The sequence below is a fragment of the Mixophyes fleayi genome, chromosome 8 (assembly GCF_038048845.1).
Source record: "Mixophyes fleayi isolate aMixFle1 chromosome 8, aMixFle1.hap1, whole genome shotgun sequence".
NCBI classification, from domain to species: domain Eukaryota; kingdom Metazoa; phylum Chordata; class Amphibia; order Anura; family Limnodynastidae; genus Mixophyes; species Mixophyes fleayi.
Window position 1 is genome coordinate 123,055,930 of NC_134409.1, and position 20,159 is coordinate 123,076,088.

A 20,159-nucleotide genomic window follows, 5' to 3' on the forward strand; every position below is an offset into this window, starting at 1 on the left:
TAGTTTAATGGGTGGGTTAGTTGCTCTCTGTATCTCCCTCTTAAAGTGTAGCAGTGTCCACATGGATCTCAGCACATGCACAATTATGAAGGCCCCACAGATAAAGGATGGCAAGTGGTTAGCACGGTGGCTCAGTGGTTAGCACTTCTACCTCACAGCACTGGGGTCATGAGTTCAATTCCTGACCATGGCCTTATCTGTGTGGAGTTTGTATGTTCTCCCTGTGTTTACGTGGGTTTCCTCCTGGTGCTCCGGTTTCTTCCCACACTCCAAAAACATACTGGTAGGTTAATTGGCTGCTATCAAAATTGACCCTAGTCTCTCTTTCTCTCTCTCTCTGTCTGTGTGTGTGTGTGTGTTAGGGAATTTAGACTGTAAGCTCCAATGGGGCAGGGACTGATGTGAGTGAGTTCTCTGTACAGCGCTACAGAACCAGTGGCGCTATATAAATAAATGGTGATGATGAAGGAGGCAGGAGAGCCGATTTTGTCTTACACGAGAGCCATTACTCATGACAGACTGACAGGGCTCTCATCAGTATTGCACATAGAGATTTCGGCTGAATAGAGGAAAAGGTGTATACTTGCCGAACAGAGGCAAAGACTAACACCAAAACAATTAACAGCACCGGGTTGAATAATTCAATAACTGTCACAGTAAGCTCAGCCACTACCCATCACCAAGTGAACACTGCCTAAATCTCAGCAATGGATATACACCCATGTTTCTGTCCCTAACGGGATGTCATTGGACCATAAGAACAATTATATATCATCAGGGCTGGATTAAGGGAATGGAGGCCCCTGGGCTAAGGGGGCCTCCATTCCCCCGTGAGGGCCCCCTCGGTGAGCTGAACCACCCCCCAAGGCACTTACCTCCTTCTCCTGGCATTGCAGTCCTTCCCCGGCGCACTGTACGCACTTTACTGAGGAGATCTCGTGAGTCTCACTCTCACGAGATCTCGTGAGAGTGAGACTCACGAGATCTCCTCAGTAAGGAGACTTCAGCGCACTGGGGAAGGACCGCAGTGAAAGTGCTCAGCAGCATAGATCGCGCCGGGGGCGCCCCCGCCCCGACCAATCAATACTGCTGCTGAGCACTTTCAAGGGCCCCCTGGATGCCCGAGGCCCCTGGGCTGTAGCCCAGTTAGCCCTAGGGTTAATTCGGCCCGGTATATCATACAGATTTTGAGGTTATATAATCATAATTAGAGATGAGCGTCATTCCACATTTGGTTGCAGAATTTCACACAGTTCCTCCCTATAGTTTTTATTCCACCCGGAATTCCCCTACCATTTTGTCTCTCTTAGTATACCCCAACCACACCACAGAGAATAATGAACTGACACCACCATATTTATATACTATAAATTCTGCGAAATGCATAATTTACAAAAACAGTGCAGTACGCCATTCTGTGGGCTGACAAAGGAAAAGCGGAATTGGAAGATTACATTGCAGGAATTCTGTACGTCTGCGAAATTTAGCAGTTATTTACCTCAATCTCTAATCGGAACAATGCTGCAGATTGACACATCTTTCGAACCATCATGGCTAGGTACCTTTGAGGATTCACAATACTTGCTCCAGATGACAGCTGTCAGAAAACAATTACTGTGAGGATTCACAACATTAGCTTCAGATGACAGATGTCAGAAAACAACTACCTTGAGGAGTCACAACACTAGTTTCAGATGAGTTATCAGAAAACAATTACTGTGAGGATTCACAACACTAGCTCCAGGTGACAGCTGTTAGATAACTATTCACACTGACAGCTACAAACACCTTTTCTCAATTCCTCTAATCAACACACTACTAAGAACAGCAATCTAGCTTGTCTCCTCACATGGACTACTGCACAGCTTTCCTTACTGAGCAATCTGCCCCATCAGTGAAAATGTCAAGTTAATCAGAACAAAGGCTATTTGTAGCCTTTATAAAATTCCTCAGTTCTACCAAACCTTTGCAAGTGCAAAATTTTGTTTTGGATTTATCTGCTTGTGCTTTGAAGACGACATGTTTTGTCTGACTGTACTACACGATTTTACTTTCACCAATCTTTCGACCTTGGCTTCACCCCCCTCTATTCTTCCTTCTCCAATCCCATGACTTTGGCTTTGTCGATCACTTTTCTAACTTCTACAATCCTTTGACTTCAGCTTGTACCTCACTCAGTCCTCTCAGGACTAAGCGGCTTGGCCAGACGTGGCGAGTCTCTGATAACAACTGTAGCCAAGTGGTTCTTTCCTGGGCGCTGCCACCACCGTGACACTACCACTATTCCCATAATATCATCGTAACCATATAAGTAGACCTTTTACATCTGCTTGCCCGCAGGCCAGGAGGTACTAGCCCACCCCTGCACCTGGCTACCGATTAGGTATTCAAACCCACATAGCACACACAGATAGCAAGCATATACTACTTACTAAACCAAAATATAAGAGAATATATGTTTGATGGTTGGGGAAAGATCTTACAATGAGAGGGATCAAGTTACTTTCATAAGTTAATTTTTACGATAACAATATATCTGGGAGACTCCTGGGGGTAAAGGTATCAATATGCGCATTCTGCAAGTCAACGATATTCGGCGACTTTGCAAGGCAGATTTAAAACGCAAAACTTGCTTGTTAAGAGATTGGCCGTGAATGAGCGAATATCGGCAAATTGCAGAATGCGCAGATTGATACATTTACTACCTGGATTATTGGGAGCACTTCCAGACTGTGAAGTGCGTGAAACGTGACATAATGACACAAATAATATCACCCAACCCCACCATCATCATCATCACCATTTATTTATATAGCGCCACTAATTCCGCAGCGCTGTACAGAGAACTCTCTCACATCAGTCCCTGCCCCATTGGAGCTTACAGTCTAAATTCCCTAACACACACACACACACACACACACACACACACACACACACACACACACACACAGAGACAGACTAGGGTCAATTTGTTAACAGCCAATTCACCTACCAGTATGTTTTTGGAGTGTGGGAGGAAACGGAGCACCCGGAGGAAACCCACGCAAACATGGGGAGAACATACAAACTCCACACAGATAAGGCCATGGTCGGGAATTGAACTCATGACCCCACTAGCTGCAAGGCAGAAGTGCTAACCAGTACGCCACCGTGCTGCCCAGACCAACCTCACTGAACAATGCGTCCCCTTGCCCCATCCACTGCATGACATTAACATGTCCTCCCAAATCTTTTCTTCATACCTAATGGGAAAGCATTAGGTCAGAGTGTACAATGTTAGTAAATACGTTGTACAAAACATCTGGAAACTTCCTTTTAGCACTTTTAGATCATACAAGACCCTCTTAACCTTCATGAACCTGTATTTAACAACTAATTTAAAAAGGACAAATAATCTAACTCCCGCGTGTTCCCCATTGAGAGCTTCGCCTCTCAATGGACACATCTGAGACGTTAACACACATTGACAAAGCGTTTTTTTTCCTTCTGTCTTTTAAACCCGAATCTTGTGGTGTGTGCAGTGGACTATTTACCAGGCTAAATTCTTTGCAAGAGAAGAGTTTCCGGCAAACAGCAGTCTGCTGCACAACTTCACACTAATGCGATTACTTAGCTAATTTCCTGAGTTTGCTTGTCTGCCATTCCATCCATCACACGGGCGCGTTACTGTGAGGGCTTCACAGCAAAGTGCGAGGGACAAAAGACGTGTCTCGGAAAAGGACGGGGGGAGCTAACCTTTAGAAGGGTATTGTTAAGAACAAACTGAAAAGGCCCTTTTAAGTTCAACAAAACTATCTGTATAAAGCAAGATTTCAAGTGTCGTTACCACTTAGCGGTGTAGTGGGAGCAAAACTGAACAAGCAAAGGACCTGAAAGGAAAGTACATGTGATTTTACTACAGTAGCAGACTATAACAATCGTCTCAAAAGTCTCCCCTTCCTTTACTAGGCTTCCATATTACTTAGCTATTACATCTATAAGGATATTCCTAGAGCTACCAGGCCAACTTGTGTAGTCCACCTTTAAAATGTGCTGAGGGAGAACAGAGTACTTGGGTAGGAAGTAACTTAAATGATAAGGGGCATATTCAATTATTGGCGTTATAGCCAAAAATCTCGCGGTGCACTCACTATCATCGTCATTACGGTAATAGTGCCCGTAAATACCGTTATTACGGTAGTTCTGTCGCTGGATTTCAGCTCGCGGCTCAGGGAGCCGTGAGCTGAAATCCAGCTTACTATTACCGTAATAATGGTAATAGTTTTAACGCCGCGGGCATATTCAACAATTGAAAATGCCCCTAAGAGTCACAATAACATTCAAGTCTTACAGTTCTCTATCAGGGAGTCTGGAGCAGGTGGTCAAACGGCGAAGGGTCAAAACCAAACAGGTAGTCTGCCAGGTAAGGGTTAATACGAGGAGTCAAGGACAAACGAAAATAGAACATAAACACAACAAAGGAATATCAGACTAGACCGTGGAAGGATGTCGAAGGGAAAGCACTCGACACCCAAACCACTACTGGAGGACTAAGTTCCCGGTCTAAGGGGGAAATTGAATTGTCAGCGATGTGGCGTGCAGACATTGCGCCGAGCACATTGTCAGCAATTACAGTAGAATTCTCTGCACGTTTTTCCACACAACTTTGAGAGGTGAGAGGAAAATTGAGCAGAGAATTCTGTCCAATCCCCGCAGCGAAGTGTCTTACGGACGTTTCGGAGACACTTCACGACTAATTGATTTACCCACCTAAGCATCCTCTTGGGCCTATAGCAGCTTTCCCCTCAGGACTGCCCTAGGGAGCTTGGATGACCCCTGGACTTGGAATAGCACAAAGAACTGCTGCATGGTAAGCTGAGGGGGACAGGGCACCACAAAATGGAAACAACGGGGGACAGTTGGCAATATAATATGCCAAAATATAGCTGACATTTGAAAACATCTTCCATGGATACTTCACTGATCTTCTGAGTGCATGTAATCACATTGCTTGTAGTCTGTCCTAGGCAGACATAAGACATAGATTGTAAGCTTGCGGGCAGGCGCTTGTCCCTGCCCGCAAGCAACTGGGGACAATCTAGCACTTGTCCCCAATTCTAAAGTGCTACTGAATTTGCTGGCGCTATATAAATAAATGTTGATGATGAAGATGACTGCATCCTCCCCCAACATGAAAAGATGACCAATAATAAAAAAGAAAATTATATAGTGTTTTAAATACATTATACCATTATATATTATCTTATAAAATACAGAATAAGAACAGATGATTTTTTTCCCCATATACAGAATAAAGATAAGTACCGTAGTACAGTACTGTTGGCTAAAACAAACAGAAAACATTTCCACTGTTCAACAATTCCAAGGACAAATCTCTACAGGGAAGACATGCCTTAATCGTCAGCAGATTTGATTTTACATTTCCAAGGACATTCTTTGTCTTCAATCATATAGGACCATGCTGCATATTCACACCTTAAGAGCCTCATTAAGCAAAGTAAAGGAAAAAAAGGAGTATGTTTTATGCTGGACAAACCATGTTACAATGCAAGGGGTGCAAATTTTATTATTTTGCACATAAGATAAATACTGACTGTTTTTTCATGTAGCACACAAATACTTGATAGCTTTATTTTTACACTGAAATTTAAAGTCGATCTAAGACATGACCTACCCCAACTATAAATATGCCCCCACATTTTATATTTACCTCCCCCTCTAATGCAACATGGTATTGCCAAGGTGCAAAGTTACTCCTTTCTTTTTTGCTTTCCTTTCCTTAATGAATCAGGCCCTAAATATGGAGGCTGCCATGTTACTTCCTCCACCAAATTAAAATGAACTATCAGCTACAGACTGTTTGACTTTACTAATCAATAACGTAAACACAGCCTGTCTGTCTGACATGTGAGTAAACTTCAAGATAAAGGCTACAGAACACACATCAAGAACATTTATGAAAAATGGTCATGTGACCATGGCCAATCAATCAAATGTTTACCTTCATCCTCTATACTGCACAAGAAAAAAAAATTAGCAATTTGTTTGCTGTGGGTTACAATGTTTGCTTTTAAATTCACCTAATCTACTCTATGGGCCTGAGTCATTAAGGAGAGCAAAGCAAAAACCATGTCACAATGCAAAGGGTGCAAATTAGTTTATTATTTTGCACATAAGAAAAATACTGGCTGCTTTTTCATGTAGCACACAAATACTTGATTACTTTATCTTTACACTGAAATTTAAAGTTGATCTAGGACATGCCCTACCCCAACTATAAATCTGCCATCACATTTTACATTTACCTCCCCCTCCAAAGCATCATGGTTTTGCCCAGGTGCAAAGTTACTCCTGGTTTTTGCTTTCCTTCTCCTTAATGACTCAGACCCTATAACAATATTTTCTTCTCTACTTTCACAAAATACTTTTTTGTCACTCCCCCACAGCCTATAATGTACTCATCCATGTTCGCATGCTCGGGATTAGGAAGTTAGGGGCTGGTTTGTAGCAATCACTGCCATGAATAATCTTGTAATTAGGCAGTGCTTATGGAAATTAATACAAAATGACCTATTCATGGGCAGAATAGAGAGGCAACAGAAAAAAGAGTAATTATCTCATTCCCTTGATTTTGAAAGCATGGTGCTCTGAAGAATTGTTTAATTAGATGTTATATACAGACTAATATGTTTATGGGTAGTGAAAGGCTCAATTTATGCTGATTTGTGCAGTACGTCTGCTGAGGTACTTAGATCTATGAATGATGGATGTTGTTGTGATGCAAGGAAAGGTCTAGTTACAAAAGATACACGCATATCAACTCATTAATGTATTCTGCTCCCTTCCCAACATTACAAGCATATTTATCAAATGCGAAGACAAATTGACTGCTCCCTAAACATCCACAGGGTATAAATATGGAATACAGTAAAATAATTGCTCCAGTTGACCGGGTTGTACCAAACAAAATATGATACCAGTGAAATGATAAAATTGAATATATAAACTTCTTGAGAATTGTATCAAACGATTGCAATTTAACAAAAGGACCAAGGACCAACTGCAGACAAAAGTAACAGAAGTTATTGTTTGTGTGACTGCAGAGCCGTAACTAGGCATGTGCGGGCGGTGCCATCGCCCAGGGCGCAAGCCCAAGGGGGCGCAGCAGCCGCCCGCTACCTGGATCTGTATTAGACTTTTACTTTCCCGCAGCCGCAGAATTCTTTTAGTAAAGTGCTAGCCACACCCTCACATTAGGTTGACCACACCCACTTGGCAAATGTCACTCCCACTTAGATGGGGGGCGCCGGTGTCCTGTCTCGCCCAGGGCACTAAAATGTCTAGTTACGACACTGTTTTTACAACAGAGTTATTATTACAAAGTTGCCAAGTTTTAGGAGAACTAGCATATAATGTTAAGGTGTACCTACCTAGCCTTACCCTGGGGCCCGGCCATTGTGACCAGAGGGGGTGGACGGGATAATTTGTGATTGGAGGGCGATGTCTTGTATTGTCAGCACTAATTTGACTAGTGGAGAAGAAACGTTTGACTGGCCAGACATAAATGACTGATTATAAGTAGCACATGATGCTACTGATAATGTGATCTGATGATTTACCGCATAGAGAATGTGCGATTCCCTTATGCCACCAAGGACCACTTTTGAGGACCCTTAAAAATGACCATGTTGTCCACCACTGTTTATGTTAAAATGTATATGAAACACACTTTACAGTCTGCTCTTCTAAAATCAATCTGTGCATACATATGTGAGTTTCCGGATCAACCTGACAATGCACATGGTGAAACATCATTTAAAATTCCAACCTACTCCCACTTAAGAACCACCTCCTTTATTCAATGGTGGAATTCAATTGGCCTCAAGGTGCCGTGATGTGTCTCCGGAACAGTCCACAGGGATACATTGTGGGGAAGGGTTTACTAAAATCTCTGCTCATTTTCCCATGTGTCATATAGATATACGAGGAACAATGAGTGGAGATTTCTGTACCGTATTAGCTGGCAAAGTCCGCAGCTGGACATCGAGGAGACATCTGGCGGCTAATTAAATCTGCCCCTATATCACAACTCCCAACATGTCTGTCCCTGGCAGCGGGGCAAGGGGAATGGGCATGTAGCAAAGGGGTGTGGCCTAGGTGTGCCGGAAGTGTGGCCACCCCCCCAGAGGCTGCCAGCAGTGGAAAGCGCTAGTCTGCCCATTACATACATCCCTTTACCCAACATTTCAACCTGCGGGACAACTATGTCCCCGGTTGGTACAGCGGGACAGAGCTATAGAATCGGGTCTGTCCCGCTGAAATCAGGTCAGATGGGAGGTGTGCCCTGCCCTATATGTATACTTGCAGCCTCGGACTGGCCTGCCGGGCAGCCGGACTATCCACCGGTAGGCCCGGCGGGGTTGAAGCTCCATCCCCTCCGTTGTTAGGGCGGAGCTTGTTGTTGAACTTTGCTTAGATGGCGGCGGCGGTGACACTTCCTGTAACCACACTACCGCGCAGGTGCAGAGAGCCCAGACGCGGCTCTCTGCACCTGCGCGGTAGTGTGTTTTTTAGCAGTTTGTGCAGGGGAGGAGGACGTCCTGTAATCCAGCAGCGGCCGCCCAGAGGAACATGAATCAAGGACCGGAGCTTTGCACAGGTAAGTAACGCAATAGTTTTTGTTTTTTCAGGAAAAATAGAATCCTATTTGTGTCTTTATCATATGGTATAACACTGAGCACAAATCATATACTTTTTGTGGACTGCATACACTTTATGTGTATGGAAATACTGAACTTTAGCCTGATTTATTATCCTACAGGCTTTTACCGGATTACACAGACCTGGCTCCATTGCTATGCTTCACATATGTACATTCAAGTTCTGTTTCATTTTGCTTTTCCAGTGCACTGGTTATTATTGTATGTTCACTATTTGTGTCAAGATTAAGTTCTAGCAGCTTTAGCACTCTATTGCTCCAATATTAATATGATTGTCCATCTTACTTACATATAACATATTGGCACCTGCGTCTGGGATTTATTCTATTAACTAAATAGAATGCAAGACAATAAATATTTCAAATAGTGGAGGAAAGGATCCGCAGGTCTTTATACTGTGCCTTATAAGCTCAATACATGATGGGCAATAACAACATATGAGGCAAGGGTTGGAGGTAACAAAATTATGCACTTATCATAAGTAACAGTCTTGGTGCATTAGGAGACTACAGTGTTTTGTTAATATACTTGTAAATCAGTTCATCAGGACACTGAAGCATGGGTGGGCACTGCTGAGCTCTTTATTCAGCCATTTGCAGACTCTGGGTACATTGCACACTGGCCACACCCACTTCCCAGCATTCCCCATGGTCTTAGGGACCATCACTAAAGATTCAAGCTTAAACATATAAGGGAGTGTCTACAAACATTAAGCATATCTAATGCAATAACATCACATCTTCTTTTCTTTAAAGATAAGCCCTGTATCCTTCAGTATAACAATTTAACAATATAACATTAAGAACATCATCTAACACGTTTCAATGAGTCTCTCAGGTCTGCGTATTTCTCTTATGGGTCTTTCACACAAAGTCTGTGTATCGTCAACCATGTTGGACCTTTCTTCCATCATGGTTTGTTCACCATTATCAAGTCCATCATACATGTCAGATGAAGGGTATTCTTCAGTCGTGTTGCCATCACTATGGTTGGGTTGAGATCTTAAATCGACCCGATTTCTTCTTACTTCTGTTCCACGATCTGTACGTACAATATAAGATCTTGGTGCTACTTGTGCTTGCACAATACCTTTCTGCATCCAAATGCCTTTCTCATGATCTCGGAGACGGACTTGGTCACCTGATCTTAGATCAGATAAGCTTTTTGCTCGCCTATCATGGTACAGTTTCTGTTTCTCCTGTTGACGTACCTTACTCAGTCTCACCAATGCTGAGTTATGCGTATTAAGCAGTTCGTCACTTATCGGAAGATTTGCTCTAATCCTCCTTCCCATCAGCATTTGTGCAGGAGAGAGTCCATTCTGTAAAGGTGTACTGCGGTAGATTAAAAGACTTTTGTAGAAATCTTCTTTGCCGTCTTGTGCTTTTTTCATTAGACTCTTTACAGTTTTTACTGAACTTTCCACCAACCCATTTGACTGTGGATAGTGGGGACTCGATGTTGCATGGACAAATTCCCACTCTTCAGCAAACTGTCTAAATTCAGCGCTGGAAAACTGAGTAAGGTACGTCAACAGACATTAAGCATATCTAATGCAATAACATCACATACAGGAGCTGGTACTGGAGCTTCTTCCTAACCACAAGTATTTTGTTAATGGGTCCCATGTATTTCCCTACCAGTAGAGGGGGCAGGGTCTAATGCATTGCATCCAAAAAGGTGCACATTTAAAATAGTGCTATAAGTTGTCCTCCATGACCTGGCCACACCCCCTTTAGTGGCCACACCCACTCTTAAAGTTGGCCACACCCCAATATAGTGCATTCCCCCGGTGGGCCCTTCATGCCCCAGTCCGACACTGTATACTTGCCATCTTTATGTGGGCCACGTCCAGGAGTTCCTGGAGGAGTGTATGGGCAGAGGGGGTGCCCTGCCCCCTCCATCCATACATCCCCAGCTCTGATATGCAGATGCGGGAGAATTGCCAGCTCTCCAAAGATTCCGGGAGACCTACCCGGAATTCGGGAGTCTCCCGGACATTCCGGGAGAGTTGGCATGTATGCCTATATGTCTTAAATTAATGATGAGATTGTGGGGACATCAGGATTATCTTTATTTCAGGAGATCTACAGCCTTGTGCATTTATATGATGATGGAACTCCTCGTTTACTTCGAATATCCATATAATTTACAGTAGGAAGTCCATCATCCTATCTATTATGAGAATATTGCAGCACCCTCCTGTACTGTAGCATCCTATGTGCAGAATTACACTTTTTCCAAGAACAAAAGTGGCCTTACAAAGAATACACAAAATTCCAAAGATTCATTTATACACAGACGTTTTCATTTTTCCGTTACACACAATGAACTTTTTCCCTCCTCAGCATCTAGTAGCTTCTTCCTTGTTTTGTGCATCCACTTAACACCGGCGAGTAAACTATTACACTTCACCCTTGCTGACGTTAAATTCCTGCTGAACACAGAGCAGTAAGTCACTGAGATATGAAATAAATATATGCGTACAGACTTTTCCATCTGCATTTATGCAACTGCAGATGAAGAGCAGATCTCTACGAGTGCTTGCTGGACTACAGGGACATTTTGTATTATTCATTGTTCGCTGAGTAACTGTTTAATTCAACACAGCGAAATAGACTCTAGAAGATAATTTGCAAAAAGTACAGTACATATTGATTTTTTATTTTGTTATTCAGAAACCCAACTACAATAACTGCATTACAGCACCAAGATTCATATTGTACATAGCAAATAGGCTTTAAAGTAAATAGTGACCATGCAACAGCGACAGGGTGAGCCACAGAACACCAGACACTGTACTTAAGTTTATTTCGATTTTTAGTTTAAAAGCAGATTATGACTTTAGTCCACTTATCTACTACATTGCTAAGCAAATAATTTATAGAGAAGGTGCAGCGAGCTGCCTGGCTTTGTGAAGCAGTGTACAAATGAGATCTCAGTTTATGGACTGGAATGGTATAAAGAGGTACAGAGAAAAAAAAAAAAAAAAGCTTCAAACACACAAAACTACCAGGAGGAAAAAAGGAAACGTTTATTGGATGAAGGGGGTGGCTCTAAGGTGGTAGGTAGGAGGTCGGAGTTTTGATGTGACATTTCCACAGTGCATCTCTTCTGATTTGTCTGCCTCTTCTAAGGCCTATGAACTATTGTAGTTGGCAGGTGCATTTGCCAGAAGTGGAAATTAGGTGCTCAGGCACACATTTTGGACCCTCACTTGGGGAAGGGGGATCTGCTCAACGAAGGAATACCAACATTAAGTCCCCGCCCACTTCAGACTAAAGTGAAGTTAGATCCAAGAGGTGTAGCTTACTCTGAAGAGAGAAGTATGGTCTGGGGGGATAGCCCTCTCTGCTGAGAATTGGGTAGGATTCAGGGAAAGTAGTCAATTATGTGCTTGGGTGTAAAACCAAGGCGTTTTGTGCTGAACATAGACTTTCTTTGTAAATCACTTAGACCGTTATACATTCTATTATGGAACATTTTCAATGTCACATGCAGTGGTGGAAGAGGGGGTGTATACGGTGCTATGTCATACCGCCACTTCTCCTACTGCCTTCAATGTAACACCAATAAATTCCATTCACTTACGTTCCCATTACATTTTCCATACCGCCTCTTCTAAACTTCGACAACTGGTCACATTAGAATACAGTGCCCTGAGGGTTTTTTTTCACTTTGAACAACCACCACTTTTTTGTTTTAAAGCATATTTTATTTAGAATTTTACAGCATTTTTACAGTATAACGACTAACTCGAAATATACATTCAGCAACAGCGGCGATACCAATCATGGAAGAAAAAAACATAAAAAGAGAAAAGAAGGGGGGGATAGATAGGGGGGAATGTTAGTTAAGGTTACTTAGGGGAGGATATATTTGGTCCAGCTCCGTGCAATATAGTAATGCAAATGGTCGGTCAATTCAGGACATAAATGTCATTAACAGTGTGGTAATAGAATCAGCCAGAGAAGAGTGCCATGGTGGGAAACCCAAGGGCTCCAAATGGCACGAAATTTGTTGGGGTGGTCATTGATAATACTAAACCACCACTTTTTAGAAAGGCCTCACCCACCCAGCCCTTCAGTAGGAGTCCGCTGTTACTTTTAGTAAATAGTTGAAGTAACGCGTTTCACAGTTGACAAGACTGATTAGGAAGTTCAAACCGCACTGACTGGCGGGAATGAGGAATCTGATTGGACAAGAGTCTGCAATTCAAACATTCATTACGCCCCCTGGTTTAGCCAACTGAATCCATAAGATAGGTTCAGTCTTTCAGCAACAACAGCTGTTTACTCAACCGGATCTCATATGTGAAACACAAAGTATGCATTAATGTATCACCATTTAGAACCAAATTCACCAAGACCTGAATGATTCATGCCCTGCAAAAGAAACAGATCTTTCCTAAGCAGACAAATGTAAAATCCTATAGAAAGATAAAAAAAAAGTACCACATTTTCCTCTCAAACATGTCCTGATATGCTTGAAACATTCAGTAAGAAAATATAGGTATATTTTCAAAGCATAAAACATAAACAATACACTACACACAGCAGTGATAAATTGGCCTTTGGTGTTGAAAAGCATCATAAACAAAGTAAAACTTTGAGAAGGTGAAGATGAAAAGGATCTTTGAAAATATGCCAAGAAAGGTTCAAGTACAACGCAGATCAAACAATAGATAAATTAGATCAATAGACAGATTATATCAACAGACAGAGAGGAAGAGAGATAGAATAAGAGAGAGATAAGTGGAGAATATGAAAGAGAGAGGTGGAAAGTATAAAAGAGAGAGAGAAAGAGTATAAGAGAGGGAAGTGAAGAATATAAGAGAGAAAGAGAAGTGGAGAGTATAAGAGAGAGAGAGAAAAGAAAGAAAGAAAAGTAGGGAGTTTAAGAGGGATAATGAATAAGTGGAGAATATAAAAGAGATATATGTAAAGAATATGAGAGAAAGAGGGAGTGGTGGAGAGCATGAGAGAGAGAGAGAGAGAGAGAGAGAGAGAGAGGGAGAAAGAGGGAGTGGTGGAGAGTATAAGAGAAAGAAGTGAAGAATATGAGAGAGAGAGTGGTGGAGAGAGAGAGAGAGAGAGAGGGAGTGGTGGAGAGCATGAGAGAGAGAGAGAGAGAGAGAGAGAGAGAGAGGGAGTGGTGGAGAGCATGAGAGAGAGAGAGAGAGAGAGAGAGAGAGAGGAAGTGGTGGAGAGCATAAGAGAAAGAAGTGAAGAATATGAGAGAGAGAGTGGTGGAGAGAGAGAGAGAGGAAGTGGTGGAGAGCATACAAGAGAAAGAAGTAAAGAATATGAGAGAGAGAGTGGTGGAGAGAGAGAGAGAGAGAGAGAGAGAGAGAGAGAGGGAATGGTGGAGAGCATACAAGAGAAAGAAATATAGTTTTTCCTCATTCACTTGGTGCCTCTGCCCTCTCCCTCACTGGGACCCTCTGCCCTCTCACTCACTGGGTCCCTCTGCCATCTCCCTCACTGGGACCCTCTGCTCTCTCCCTCACTGGGAGTCTGTGCCCTCTCCATCACTGGGACCCTCTGCCCTCTCCATCACTGGGACCCTCTGCCCTCTCACTCACTGGGACCCTCTGCCCTCTCCCTCACTGGGAGTCTGTGCCCTCTCCATCACTGGGACCCTCTGCCCTCTCACTCACTGGGACCCTCTGCCCTCTCCCTCACTGGGACCCTCTGCTCTCTCCCTCACTGGGACCCTCTGCTCTCTCCCTCACTGGGTGCCTCTGCCCTCTCCCTCACTGGGTGCCTCTGCTCTCTCCTTCACTGGGTGCCTCTGCCCTCTCCCTCACTGGGACCCTCTGCCCTCTCCCTCACTGGGACCCTCTGCCCTCTCCCTCACTGGGACCCTCTGCCCTCTCCCTCACTGGGTGCCTCTGCTCTCTCCATCACTGGGATCCTCTGCCCTCTCCCTCACTGGGAGTCTGTGCTCTCTCCCTCACTGGGACCCTCTGCCCTCTCCCTCACTGGGACCCTCTGCCCTCTCCCTCACTGGGTGCCTCTGCTCTCTCCTTCACTGGGTGCCTCTGCTCTCTCCATCACTGGGATCCTCTGCCCTCTCCCTCACTGGGAGTCTGTGCTCTCTCCCTCACTGGGACCCTCTGCCCTCTCCCTCACTGGGACCCTCTGCTCTCTCCCTCACTGGGTGCCTCTGCTCTCTCCCTCACTGGGTGCCTCTGCTCTCTCCATCACTGGGACCCTCTGCCCTCTCCCTCACTGGGACCCTCTGCTCTCTCCCTCACTTGGTGCCTCTGCTCTCTAACTCAGTGGGTACCTCTGCCCTCTCCCTTACTGGGACCCTCTGCTCTCTCTCTCACTGGGACCCTCTGCTCTCTCCCTCACTGGGACCCTCTGCTCTCTTCCTCACTGGGACCCTCTGCTCTCTCTCTCACTGGGACCCTCTGCTCTCTCCCTCACTGGGACCCTCTGCTCTCTTCCTCACTGGGTGAATCTGCTCTCTCTCACTGTGTGCCTCTGCCCTCTCCCTCACTGGGTGCCTCTGCTCTTCCCCTCACTGTAAGTTTCGGCTCCCTCTCTCACTTGAATGCCTCTGATCTCTCACTAATTGATTTCCTCTCATCTCTCCCTCATTGATTATTTTGGCTATATCACATATTACCACCACTCTCTTTGATCATCTTTAGTCTGTATCTCACTGAGTGCCTCTCTTCTCCTCCTGACTGATTTCCTCTGTTCTCTCTCTCACTAAGTGCCTCTACTCCCTGCCCCACTGACTCCCTCTTCTCTCTAACTCATCAAGTGCCTCTGCTCTCTCCCTTACTGGGAGCCTCTGCTCTCTCCCTTACTGGGAGCCTCTGTTTCTTCCTTCACTTAGTGCCTCAGCTGTCTCACTCCCTCACCGATTACTTCCGGTCCCTCTGCTCTCTCTCTCACACACACATATCTATCTCTCAGCCAGAGCTTCGGTCTACGAACACCAATACATGTGTTTGCCTCTCATGGTGAAAGCACAACACAACATTTATGTAACTACAACAAAACCGTGACTTGAACTCTCTGCACTTGCGGAATAACTAGAGAATAACACTGGAGACAGCAGAAAAAAAGTCAATGTCAGTTTCCAAGTAAAGAGATGTGATCGTACAGACAGATAGCTGAGCCTCTATTTTCTGTGGAGATCAAACTTTAACAAACAAATGCTTCAAGCAGAGTGACAGCAACATTCATCAAGGTGTAACCAGCTGTTGGTAAAATCACAGGATGCATTTCAAAGCAGATCCCTGAAAGTCGGGCTGAGGATGTTCCTTTACTAAAAGATCACTGTGGCTGCTGGACACAGAACAGACCCACATCATTTACAATAACAATTTATATTTCAGTGCTGAGCCAATAGCCTGCCTGTAGGCTGCCGTGAGCTGCTAGAACAGTTGATTATAACAGAGAACTCAGTTTAGGTACCAGCGAGAACAATCTTAAAGAAACAATGTTTATTTAACTAGGATTTGTTTTTACTCATTAAACATGTGAACATAAAGGGGCTGATTCAGAGAGATTAATACGCCAGTTTGCATAGCGTATCTCGGGTGCAATCGCTCTGCACATGCCAAGAAAGTGGGTGCATGTATATGCCTACAGGCAGATTGCCCTGGTCCTGCCACTTACGCCAACCTGCGCCAGGCGAGGCAGGATTACCATGCGCTGAAGTAGTCAGAATGCAGAGAGGGCGCAGTAATTGCGAACAAGTGCAGACCAGGAAAAAGATGTGTATAGACCTGAGAAACCCGTGTTATTTGCGGGTGGTCAGGGGCAAGTGCAAATAGCGGATGATGATGGTCTCCGGCACTAACTGCTTGCGATTGACTTTTACATTTTATTGATGCCTGATAGCGAATGTGTTTATTACACATAAACAAATGGATAAAAACGTGGGCTCAAATAGAACGTGTCTGTAATGTGTGGCTGGTGTACGTGGGCTCGTATGTGTTCCCGCAGGGATCTTAGGATACGTACGGCTCAGCATATAGGTGCATCTACGCTATTTTTATCTATTACTTTTTTGAGCTAATTTTACAGTCATTTACTCCTATTCAGCCCCAGGAGGCTCCTTGGGGAGACAGAGTAACAGGGTACTCAGATGGCACTGTGCCAGTCTGCAACTGCAGGGTGCTGTTGTGATGTTCCTGCTGTGCTGAGTCTGGTGCAAAAAGAAAGGGCAACAGCTGTTCTATGGGCTTCTTAAAGGTGTCTTTGATACAGACACGTAATTGCCTGATTCATTAGGGGAAGTTAAGTAAAAAAAAATTGAGTAAGTAGTCTCCTGGACAAAACCATGTTACAATGCAAGGGGTGCAAATTAGTATTCTGTTTTGCACATTAGTTAAATACTGACTGTTTTTCATGTAGCACACAAATACTTGATAGCTTATTTGTACACTGACATCTAAAGTTGATATTTGTGTGCTACATGAAAAACAGACAGCATTTAACTTATGTGCAAAATAGAAAACTAATTTGCACCCCTTGCATTGTAACATGGTTTTGTCCAGGAGACTGAAATAAGAAGTTTCTCAAGTTAAGATCCTTAATGAATCAGGACCACATAATAGGATGGGTTTTATCAACAACTGTGATTCTCAGGCCAGGCTTCAAACATTTATCTCTCTCAGTTTTAGGATTGGGAATAAAGACATTTAGATATTGCTACTAAAGCAGCTACTAATCAATCCCAGAAGGGCCGCGTTCCCACCACAGCTCAGGTCCGTTGTCCCCAGCCACTGAGTAAAGCGACTTCACTCAAAAACTACTACACATTTCCAAGCCGCGATATGTAAACTGGTCCAAACCACTCCGAATGCCGACCCTGGGATTGGCCTAGAGGAAACAACTCCCTCTTCAATGTCATTGGCTTACAATTAAGTGTAAGCTACCAAGCCGATCTATTTTTAACCTTATAGAGAACAAAACAAGCGCCAACCTGTGGGTGGGCTACAAATATTTACTAAAATGACATCTGTGGAGGTAACATTAAATAGCACCTATATGTATCAAATAAGCAGTGTCAGCAAGTGGCCAAATCATTAAAAATGGAGGTACGCATGCTTGACTTCACACCTCAATAACTTTAAAAATATGCATGTTTCAGTATAGCGTTTAGTGTCATGTACCCTTATTAAAGTGCACTTGTTGCCAACACGCAGTAAAGGCACCCATTTTTGGGATGAACCAACATTCAAGAGAATGCATGTGATCTCAGCAGTCCCTAGAGAATTAATAGGATACATTCTCACGAAGCCCAAAAATGGCTGCCTCCATGTGCTCTTTAATAACATTTAAAATAATAATTGCATCCTGTAGCCATGTACCTAGTAAAGTGTCTGAACAAACTGTCTTCAGCGGCAGCGAAATGTTTAACATCTCTAATGAGGACACAGGGACCCCTGCCAAGTTTAAGACACGGGGTCATATTTACTAAACTGCGGTTTGAAAAAGTGAGATGTTGCTTATAGCAACCAATCAGATTCTAGTTCTCATTTTTTTAGTACATTCTCCAAATTGACAGCTAGAATCTGATTGGTTGCTATAGGCAACATCACCACTTTTCAAACCTGCACATTAGCAAATATACCCCACCGTCTCTAAGGACCTCACCCCCAGCATGGTCTTACCTAGGTAGTTATCATCCTCCGGTTTCCCTGAGTAGCTGTGCTGCCGCACATCAATGTTAGTTGCGCCGGCTGGAATACGAACCACGGTATTGTAGCCTGGAAAGCACAAAGATGAGGTCGGATTAATGAGCAGGAAGTTCATTTACAAAAGGCTGTTTGATTTACCCTGCTGGCAGATGCATGTAGCATGACTTCAAAACACAACTTTCTATGTTTAAAGGGAACAAAGGAAGGAAACTTCTCCATTTAACACGTTACGCTTAAATGAAGACAGTAATGTGTGTAGCTGTGTCTGAGAAGTTTCCTTACAACATATTATATCACCATGTTCAGCTTTCAAATATGGATATTTGTCAGTGTTCCTTAAAAACAGTCTTTGGCTCTACAGTCATTATAGAACTACAACGCTACAAATCCCTGAATCTGTAATTTATGTATCAATATTAATTAATACCCCCCCATTAAATCATATAGTGATTTTCCAGCATTTACATTGAATTGTGGATTTTCAGACTGCATCAATCCCCATTTTTAACTCGATAATGTGTTTTTTTTCAGCCATTCAATGTATTCAAATCAGATAAAGTGTATTGAGACATGTGTTGTTTGGGGGCACTCATTAATGCACCAGAAGTCAAAGGTTTAATGCTTTAAGTGGCTTTAAGTGTCTCTGCATTGTTTATATGGACAGATATAAACTAAAATAATAGGAATATCCTTAAAACGAGCACCTGTCACCTACACACAATGGGCCTGAGTCATTAAGGCAAAAAAAGAGTAAATGTTCTCTGGGACAAACCATGTTACAATTTAAGGGGTGCAAATTAGTTTATTATTTTGCACATAAGTTAAATACTGGCTGTTTTTTCATCTAACACACAAATACTTCCTAGCTTTATTATTACACTGAAATTTAAAGTTGATCTAGGACATGTCCTACCCCAAGTATAAATCTGTCCCAACATTTTAAATTTACCTCCCCCTCCAATGCAACATGGTTTTGCCCAGGTGCAAATGTTACTCCTTTTTTATGCTTTGCTCTCCTTAATGACTCAGGCCCAATGAATGCAATCTGTCAGTTCACTAGTAAACAGAGACGTTGCTGGAGCACTTAACGAGCAGCATCCATGAGACACTGGTTAGTGAATGGTCACACGGAATAGCCCACACAATGGCTGGTCACTACTGCAATGTAATAAACTGTTCAGCGTAATTATTATTTTTTGCAGCGGTACCTACCATAATGCACTATGTTATACGTCCCAGCTATAGTTTTGCAGGAAGAATTGTCTCCTCCACAGACACCGCACTTATCCCTTCTGGCTTTTGAGTTTAGGACGTGATCGCAACCAGCTTGCTTTAAAAAAAGATGTTGAAAAGATCCATGAGAAAAAAAAATAACGAAGAGTACTATCTTTGTTACTAGTTACAGTAAATGGAGGGTATTTTTGTGCAGGTCACAGATATATTTAACCCGGCAGTTTGACAAGAGCTGGGGGGAGTTGTAAATACAGTTGGTTGGTAGCACTAGTCTAGACATCCTCTAGACTAGTGTTTTCCTCTGTCTACACCTGTTTAAACTACATGATAAAAATGTCACTGGAAGTTCAGTGCTTATCAGGCCATGGTCTATACAGCTAGCTAAGAGTAGGTAAGAGAAATAGGGAAAAGGAAGCTAAAATATTTACGTAATCCACGGAGGACTTTACTACAGTGCAAATAAAGCCACTGTAATCTGCAATCCCTTAAGTGGAAGGTCTATACTTTGAGTATATTTAGAGGGAGCTCTGTGACAT

General features: G+C 43.3%; 1 protein-coding gene across 4 annotated transcripts in view; it reads right to left on the reverse strand.

Moving 5' to 3' along the window:
* Positions 1-20,159, reverse strand: part of ADAMTS9 (ADAM metallopeptidase with thrombospondin type 1 motif 9) — a 197,544-nt gene that overhangs the window by 99,171 nt on the left and 78,214 nt on the right. For all 4 annotated transcript variants that reach the window (XR_012678594.1, XM_075183375.1, XM_075183374.1 and 1 more), the window contains 2 exons: positions 19,603-19,720; positions 18,364-18,459 (listed from right to left, as the gene is read on the reverse strand). Coding sequence is in view for 3 of the 4 variants with exons in the window: in XM_075183375.1 (XP_075039476.1) it covers positions 18,364-18,459; positions 19,603-19,720 (214 nt within the window). In the remaining variant the exon portion in view is untranslated. The remainder of the gene's footprint in view (positions 1-18,363; positions 18,460-19,602; positions 19,721-20,159) is intronic.